At 30.6% G+C, this 9,925-nt stretch overlaps 1 protein-coding gene across 1 annotated transcript; it reads left to right on the top strand.

Moving 5' to 3' along the window:
* Nucleotides 1-5,875: 5,875 nt before the first annotated feature.
* Nucleotides 5,876-7,953, top strand: LOC105173842 (coniferyl alcohol acyltransferase). The gene is made up of 2 exons (XM_011095722.3): nt 5,876-6,367; nt 6,954-7,953. The coding sequence occupies exons 1-2, from the start codon at nt 5,963-5,965 to the stop codon at nt 7,890-7,892; spliced, it is 1,344 nt and encodes a 447-aa protein (XP_011094024.1). The 5' UTR covers nt 5,876-5,962; the 3' UTR covers nt 7,893-7,953.
* The last annotated feature ends 1,972 nt before the right edge of the window (nt 7,954-9,925 follow it).

The raw sequence follows: 9,925 nt of genomic DNA, 5'->3' as shown, positions 1-9,925 counted from the left end.
ATTTTTATCTTTTAAAAAATTATGGATACATTCCTCAAAAATATCAATATTACTCTATTTTTTGAAAAATTACACAAATACTTCAACAGCGTCAGTAATATTATATAAACTATCCCTATTTGTTGGCTATGAAGGTGATTTCTGTAATTAGACAAAAGATGCGTATAGCTTATATAAATAGACCATAGATCATGAAATTTAAATGTAATTATCCCTAAAAGTAACACAAAACTCCAAAAATGCGTCTACTTTTACTCAGATTGTTTTGATTCTCACTAAATCAACATATTACATTAAGCCGTACAATTTGATCGTTACTATAAATACATAACCCAAAATATTAGGTATGAATCATTTATCGTATTTATTACTTCTTAAGTTATTTTTGTACTAATTTTTACTGATTTAAATATCGAAAAGCTATCATTAGAACTTACCTTATATTCTCTTACAGAGCTTTGTAGAGATAGGATCAGGAGGAGCAGTTTGACTATATAAAGCGAAGTTGAAGAACATAAACATAAAACTACGATACCTCAAATAAAAAAAATTAAAAAAAAAAAGCATATTATGATCTATTTACATAAATTAATTTTTATTTTTATTTAATTATGAAAACCACTGGTGTAGTGTTGTTGACGTTTTTGGGAGTGTATATATAATTTTTCAAAAAATATGCATGATTTCTTCAAATAATATTGATGTTTTTTTTTCTTTGTATGTATAAATTTTTAAAATACAGAGAAAATTTATGTAAATAGACACTCATATTATTATATAATTATTAATTACATAATTAGGAGTTTGATTGTGATATGTGTTTCTAATAAATTGAGTTCAGACTTTGTATCTTTGATTACTTATTATCATATTCATCTCCTTTTCCTCAAAAAAGAAAAACAAGGCAGTCAATGGTTGGGAATATCATCAACCACCAAGAGCATCTGATTGTCTGTAAAATTAATAATATATTTATTGTGTAATTGACGCATAATTTAAAAAAAAGTGATTAATTACATGATAAGTGTGCTATATTTATTCTATAATTTGTTCGGACTTAATTTGGGTAAAAAAATTTCATGTTATATCTAATTTTTTTGTGATTATTTATGGATATATTAGATGTTCGAACAATCCACACAAGCACCATCTCAGTTAGTGTAATATTATCCAAAATTGAGTGTCGAAATACAAAACTCAATACTAACATAAATACTAATGTCAAAAGTCGAATACTTTTGCATTAATCGAATCGAGTTCGAACAGAAGTCAAAAGTTTATCCGAGTAATGATCCCAAATTATGTTATGCAGGAAATGTATGATTGGATTACTGCTAATAAGTCATGTCAGACTAAGATGTAATGCCTAAAACATAAGAAAAAACAAAAGGGTTGAGTCATTTTAAATTCAATGTTGGATCGTATAATTAGGCAAAGTTTTTAGGTGGATTTGGTAGTGTGACTGGGTCATCTTAGTTCCAATCATCGTTTCCTCTCAAATCAGAAGTCAACACGATGCACCAAATCCAACGGCGCCTTTGATTTCATCTTTCAAAATTATTTTTGTATTTTTTTAATTTGAAAGTTATTTTCATTTTATGAACTATTTTCATGGCTACACCATTTGCATTTTCTTTTGGAATAATTACACTCTTCTTTTTTTTTTAAATTGGTGTAATTATACATAAATCTCCTAGTTTAAAAAATTATATTTTGCACTTCTGAAGTTTGTTTTCGTCTAACAAATAAGTTCCTCCATTAACCAAAATTCATCGGATTTGCTGACATTAACCAAAAAGTAAAAAAAAAAAACTACATTTACCTCCGATTGATTTATTACTGATCTATTATAGGTTAAATAAATCTTTTTATGATCAAGTTATCTCCATAGTCTTCACGCATTAATGCATATGAGAAGGTATATTCTTCACCGTTATAAGGGTAGTTTAGTCGGGAAAAAAATGTTTGATCTATAGTAAGTCAGTAACAAGTCGATCGATGTAATTATCCATTTTCATTCAATCTTTGACTAACGGTGGGACTTATTTGTAAAACGGAAGCAAGTCTCAAGGGTGCTAGACTTAATTTTTCAAACCACTGTGGGTCTACGTATAATTACATAAAACTTCAGGAAGGGAGTGTAGTTATCCCTTTTCTTTTTCTTATATAGAAACTATAATTACATGATTACATCAATATTTTAATAAATTAGGCGATACACCGATTTTGTCAGTATATCAATGTAACCAAGAACTAATAAAGTATGTAAATTATAATAAACTTATATAAAGTGATACAAATAAATATTCATACATCTAATAGGACTCGAACTCATAATTTTTAATTTATTCATAAAATCTTAATCTTAACAACTCGGCTATTGATAAGGGTAAGTGAACGTTGTTAATAAATAAAACATTTAATGAGCTTGATTAAGATATAGTTGAAATTGAGTATATATCAATTAGATGCATGAGAATATTAATTAAATATATTAATAAGACCAAATATTCAAGATAATATTAAATTATTAATTGAATATTTTCTTTTATATTGTTAATTAAGACAATAATTATGGTTCAATTAACTATGAAAACTTTTGCTTCGAAATTCGAATTTATATCATACTTTTCTCTTCTTTTTTTTAAATAGAAAAAAATAGTGAATTACATTATTAATATAGTTAACATAAGATGAGGTAAAGAAAGGACATTATAACCCACGATATTTATTCATTCGTCAATCCTATAAAAAAAACCCTCTTTTATTTGTTTACGCACATAGTATAATATTTCGATTGAGATATGGGTGAAAAATGACTTTCCACCACACACACACACACACGATCACAGACACATGTTTGAGTCTCTCTCTCTCTCTCTCTATATATATATATAGGTCGCAACGGTACGGATATGGGTAGATTCGAGACCCCCCTGCCTCGGTACAAAGTTCGTCGGGCAGGTCTAATCCGATAAATTCAATTTTTTTTATTTATTTCATAAATATACATATACATATAAATTTAACAAATCAGTTACAAATAAAAGTGCTCATGACCTAACTTAAATATTCAAGTTTAAAAAATAAATTTATTTGCTCAACAATAAACAAATAAATAATACAATAATTTTTTAGTGTTTATTTTACCAAAATAAATTAAAATAATATACACATATATATTAAAAAATTATACCAGGGAGGGGCTGTCCCAAACCGATCGAGTCCGAATTCTTAGGATCCACTACCCGCCTCACATTTAACTTTTTGGACTCGAACCCGCCCCATTAAGGACAGGTCCGGGGCGGATTCTGCCGGATTTGAGTTCAATATGCCATGCCTATATATGTGTGTCCGCGTGTGTGTGAACTACGACGAATATTTGTACTTTTTAATAATAGTTTCATAGCTACGAGATTATGAGTTCGAGAATCAACCGATTAATTTTACCAAACTATTATAATTATTTTATGGTTTTGTCAAGTCAAATAAAAGACCTCGCAAATCTTCAATTAAACGCTAAGAACGAATATTTGCAAATTGCAATTAACCAATGATTCATCACTTAGATAATTATGAAGAAGAAGTATTTTACACGACTGAGTTGTGTTGAATAAAACATTGTAACCGTGTACGTGTTAAAATCCTTAATTATTTTATGGGACAATACATATATAAGGACATTTAAATATTAAATTGTAAATACCATGTCAAGTCAAAATTGGTCAAAATTGAAAAGGTCACTACTTAATTAATTAGTCAATATCCAAAACTCACCACCCTTATTATTTAATTACAATTAGTAGTAGTATATTACAAAACCATGTAAATTTGCACCTTGCAAAAATTATAATTTAATTTCTGTAAGTGTAAGGTGGTAATTTTAGTTCTATATAAATTTATTATAATTATTTTATTCTGTAATTTTAGAAAATTTCACATGTTAAGAACAAAAATGGCTGAAATTTACTTAATTGAGCATAAAAGTGTACGTGACCAGCTCGATTAGGTATATTTTTCCAATTATTTTGTTCTTAATGTACAAAATTATTATTAAAATTATAGAATAAAATTATCAAAATTGATTCGTATAGGACCAAAATTGTCATTCTCATATTTTCATGACTAAAATTGAAATTTTTCTTTCCAACTAAAATTTTTAATAATCATATGCTAGGCATGTGCGCTGCACCGTTAAGTTGTAGATAAAAAAATTGATGAGGACCAAAAACGCTAATTTTTATAAGTTACAAGACTAAAAGTGCTAATTTCATAATGAATGGGACAAAAAATGAAATAAACTTAACTTATTGGACCAAAAACGTTATACACTCTCTACATTAGTTTATTTATATTATTGTAAAAATATCCTATTATTTTATCAATTTTTGAATACCCAAATTTATCCCTTAATTCGTTTCTTCTCTTATAATAAAAATTGGGTTAGAATAGTAATTAACCTCTTAATTCATTTTTTCTTTCAACCAACTACCCCATAATTCTCTCACCCATTCTCCATATATTTTTTGCACACAAACTTTTATATATTTAATATACCCACAATTACAATTATTTTTTCTCTCTTACCTTACTGCTATTTTTTCTTCTTAAATAGTCTTAACAAGAAGTAGTCTATAAATTTTAGAAAATTTGTTGCTTATTTTTTATTTTTTCTCTTTCAAAGTTTGAAAATTAATAGAAAAAATAAATGCATTGAATTACAACTTAAAAAATACCACGAAATGGGAGAAAATAGCAAGTTTTCCACTGTAAATGAAATTTCCATTAAGTTTAACGAAAAAGTTAACGGAAGGACCAAAAGTGCCAAAAGAGTTAAAGTTTCAGGACCAAAATTGCAATATTAAATTATTTGAGGATCAAAATCCATTAATGACTATTTTTTAGGACAAAAAATTGCATTTATCCAGGTGTTTGTGTAAGTTTTACATGTTGAAGGGAATATAGGTTTCATTACAACAATAATCTCTCAGGGTGTAACTATAATTTTTACAAAAAAAAAAGAGTGTTTGTGCATTTTTGATCTAATTTTAAGAAATGTCAATACTATTATAATTACTTAAATCCTTTATCGTATTTGCACGAAAAATCTGTATTTATAATTTTTTTTAATTTGTATACAAAAATATATTACTCTTATAGTATAACTCATTTAAATTTCATCAAAATTTATTTTGAATTAGAATTTTCCATCAATACACCGCCCTTCTAATTAACAAATTACCAATCTGATATGGTCAAGATGGGGGAAATTTTTCATTTTTAGTCCTACATAAATATATTTTGTTAATTTTGCCATTTAAGTTTAAAAGTTTCCCATATTAAAAATAAAAATAATTAGAATATGCTAAATTTACAAAAGAAAAAGTGCATCAAATTAAGCATGTCAAGTACGCTTTTACGATCATTTTAACAAATTTCAATCATTCTTGTCTTCGATTAATGTGCCAAACTTTTAAAATTATATAATTTAATTTTTAAAATAGATTAATATAGGACGAAGATTGCCATTTTGATACTTACAAGATGGGATAAAATAAATCAGCATCACCTTAAAATTAAATTTTAATATACATATATTTATAAACCTTAACGAATTAAATCACACTAACCCAAATCATTATATATAGTGAAAATTATAAAGAGCTCTCCTAAAGTTTATTATAAATAAACTAATAAGTACCCTTTCAATCAATTCATTATAGGGGATATCTTTTTGAGTATTTGTAATTTTTTTAAATAATAAAGATATATTTATAATTAAAATAGATTCCATGAGAGTCTTTTGTTATTTACCCCACACGCGTATATATATATATATATATACATGCCCTCTACCCCTTGCTGCATGCACCAATATTATCTACCTTCGTCTCTCTCACACGCTACAACCACTGGTGTTTTTCTCACTTAACTTATCTCTCATCAAACATAACCTGTCAAAATGGACTCCGGTGGTTTTCCGGTGGTGGTGAGGCGGAGCGAGGTGGTGGCTGCGGTGTTGCCGGTGCAGGAGCACTGGCTGCCCATGTCCAATCTGGACTTGCTCCTCCCACCCCTTGACTTCGCAATTTTCTTCTGCTACAACAAAATCACCGAGTCGCCGGAAAATGCGGTGGCGGTGCTCAAGAAGGCCCTGGCTCAGGCTCTGGTATCCTTCTACCCGTTCGCCGGAGAACTCGTGCAAAACCGCCACGGCGAGCCGGAGATGCTCTGCAACAACCGTGGGGTGGATTTTACAGTGGCTTATGCTGATGTAGAGCTGAAAGACGTCGATCTTTATCGACCAGATGTATCTGTACATGGGAAACTTGTTCCTGTTAAGATGCATGGCGTGCTCTCGATTCAGGTAATAACTTCCCTACGTATCTGAAATTAAAAGAAAAAAGAAAATACAATAATTGCATCATATTACTCTTAATCTATACTGTTATAAAAGAATTTTTTTATCATACAAACTTTAAATTGACAATTTATCCTTCATTTCATTTCTTCTCTTTAAAAATATTTGGTCAAATTAATAATTTTAATATTTTTAATAATTTTATAATTATGTTTTTTCCTCTTAACTTATCTATTACCCCATATTTCTCTGTCACCTTACTTCTCTAAATTTATTATAATATTTATAATTATAATTTATTCTTTTAACAAATTTCTTTTTTCTTATCATTTCACACCAACTTTCTTTTTATATACTCGCGAGAATTACATGACGAGTATTATTAAAAATAAATTAAAATTAGTTTTTTTATAATTGTCATAAGTATAATTAGTTCTTCGTTTAGAAAATTATAAATACTCTCTAGTATTAGTTATTGTATAATAAATACCCTTCGAGACAGCTGGTTATAGTAAGTATCACCGTAGTTTAAATTTTGCATGTTCGGATATTATTTCAATTAGTGTACAGTTGGCGTATCGTAATGGCGCAGGCGACGGAGCTGAAATGCGGCGGACTATTCATCGGATGCACTTTCGACCACCGCGTGGCGGACGCCTACTCCGCCGACATGTTTCTCACTGCGTGGGCGGAGATCGCTCGAGCAAAGCCCATCACGCGTCTCCCCTCCTTCCGCCGCTCCCTCTTCAACCCCCGCCGCCCTCCACAACCACATAAATCCATCGACAGACTCTACGCGCCGCTATTGTCTATGCCACCGACTCCTTCCGCCGATGATGACGACCACCTGACTAGCCGAATCTACTGCGTGAAATCCGATGAAATCGATCGCCTCCAGTCCCAGGCCAGTTACAACGGCACCAAGAGAAGCAAAATCGAGTCCTTCAGTGCATTTCTCTGGAAATCCTTAGCCGCCGCCTGCGATGATCGCTCCAAGGCCGTAAAATTAGGCATCGTAGTTGACGGAAGAACGAGGCTAAGCGGCAGAACGACGTCGTTGGACTGCTATTTCGGGAACGTCCTCTCGATACCGTACGTGGAAGCGAGTGTAGGTGAGCTCCAAACGACGTCGCTCACGGGGGTGGCGGATATGGTGCATGAATGCGTAGCGATGGCGTCCACGGCGGAGCATTTCCTAGCGTTGATAGACTGGGTGGAGGTGCTGAGGCCGAAGCCGGCGGTGGTGAAGGTGTACTGCAAAGATGAAAACGACGAGGCGGCCGTGGTGGTGTCTTCGGGTCAAAGGTTTCCGGTGCAGGAAGTAGATTTCGGGTGGGGTAGACCGGAATTCGGGTCGTACCATTTCCCGTGGGGAGGGGAAACCGGGTACGTGATGCCAATGCCGAGCGCAAGCGGGAATGGGAATTGGATCGTCTACGTGCATCTAAAGAAAAAGCACCTAGACTTGGTTGAGGCACGTGCTCCTCACGTGTTCAGGCCCTTCAATTGTGAGTATCTGAATCTTGATTGATTATGATATTTTATTGTAAATTCGTGTTACAAACGCATACTGTATTTTTTAAAAAAATTAATTTATTTATGTACTAAGATAACAGGAAAGATTTAAAAAAGAATTCCAAATAACTCAATTCAAAAGAAATTTAAAATTCATACATATTCATCAAAATATAGTTCAAAATTAAAATAGAATGATTTGAAATCCTTTACGTTTAAAATTATTCAAATATATTTAAAAAATTAGTTATGATGAATTTCAAATCCGCTAATGCAAAAAACGCAACCCAAGATAATGAATTGGCTGCTTGAGTTTGTAATTTTGGTCCAGCCCAAAGAACCCACACCTGGGCTTGGGCCTAAACCGAAAACAGGCCTTCAATGGTGTGCAAATTATTCAATGTCTCCCCATCCCATCTCTACAATGACGTTGCAGTATGTATATATGAAATAGAACATAAAATATAATAATATTTGAAATAAAAAAATCAAATCTGAAACATATTTGATTTTTGACCCAATTTTCTCACAAAAAACCCTAGAATCAATTATGGCTAAAAGTGTGCAGGAACTTTCACCCCCAACTTTGTCTACTTTTTTATGTTGTTTCTGCAAATTGTGGTGGGTTTTGGATAAGACCCCAGCAACATGTGTGATGATTGTCCCTCTTGTTCTTTTATGGGGAAAAAGAAATTACTTTCTACATCTTTATATTTGTTTCTTACCCTCTTATATAATAATTTGAATATGTATGAAGTCTGCATCATAGGTTATTGATTATTCAAATGTTAATTATTTGGATGGTTTATGACGTTGACAAGGGACCCACATTAATTACAGACGAGGAGTTTGAGCGGCTTATAAATTCTAAAATTGTATCTCCCTCCAAACTGTATTTTCATGAATTTCATAAAAATAAGTGATTTGATTATAAATTATTTTATTAAGTAAAAATCGAAACTATGTATCATTCACTTAGTTTATTTGAAAGTAATATAAACATTATTCATTCTTTTGAATATTGGAGGACTAAAACAGTAATAAGAAAGTACTATATATGTCTTTTCAGTCAATTTAAATTTGTCAGCCCAAAAATATTCATTTAAATATCACCACCCATAGAGAATATATCAAAACACTATTGTTCGAGCATATTAATTATATTATATTTATTTGAATTGTTTCGGTTGAATAACTCATTCCACCTATTTAAGTGGGTTTAGTTATTAAAGAAGAACAGTAATTTATATGGGGCTTAAGGAATAAAATCACACTTCCAATATACAAAACAAACATCTTACAAATGGTACGTTAAATAATTTATCCAATCTAATAATAGAAAGTAAATGCAGACCTTTCATTAAACAATATAGAGATATATGAATTATTTTGTAATTGAATTTTTTTGGAAAAAAAAAAAGAAAGAAAAGGTAAATGAATATTAATTTACCCCAGAGAGCTCCTGTTAAAAAGCTGTATCCAATCCATCATCATCGTACGATCATGTAAAAAGCGTAACAGGATGGGACAAAACGTCGGCAATATTTGGGATATATTTTTTAAAGGAATAATTATATCTATATCCCTAATCTAAGATTATTTATATAAATTGATTATATTTTTTGTATAATTATAAAAATTACTCTTTTTAGTTAAAAATTGGGGTAATTTGTGTAATTATATTGACCTTTCTTGTAGGAGTATGTGTAATTTTTCAAATGGATGAATGATTTGTGTAAATAGACCATAAATCAGCGAGTGTACAATATTATTATCCATTTTTTAAAATATCACTGTACATTATTACTTTTGAACTGTATCTAAACCGACGTTTATTAATTTTAATTGGTAAAAATGATTCACTTGCAATCAAATAATTGTGAGTTCAATTTTCTCTATTACTTAGTGGGTAATTTATAAGTCCCCGTACAACTCACTTATATTCTCGTAGGCATGTCTTATTGCATTGTCCGAGGCAAAACTCGAAAAGGAACATATTTAAAAAACTTTTTAATATCTTCTTTATTTATAAAATATATTTTTAAATGA

This window comes from Sesamum indicum, linkage group LG11, assembly GCF_026168435.1.
Source record: "Sesamum indicum cultivar Baizhima isolate 11 linkage group LG11, ASM2616843v1, whole genome shotgun sequence".
Lineage (NCBI taxonomy): Eukaryota > Viridiplantae > Streptophyta > Magnoliopsida > Lamiales > Pedaliaceae > Sesamum > Sesamum indicum.
The sequence above is the reverse complement of the archived record's forward strand: the minus strand, read 5'-3'. Positions and strand labels throughout refer to the sequence as shown.

What these genes read in the sequence shown, in the direction of transcription:
- LOC105173842 (XM_011095722.3), top strand. Translation starts at nt 5,963, where the DNA reads ATGGACTCCGGTGGTTTTCCGGTGGTGGTGAGGCGGAGCGAGGTGGTG. An exon ending in ATGGCGTGCTCTCGATTCAG is followed by an intron (nt 6,368 to 6,953) that starts GTAATAACTTCC and finishes GTAATGGCGCAG; the next exon opens with GCGACGGAGCTGAAATGCGG.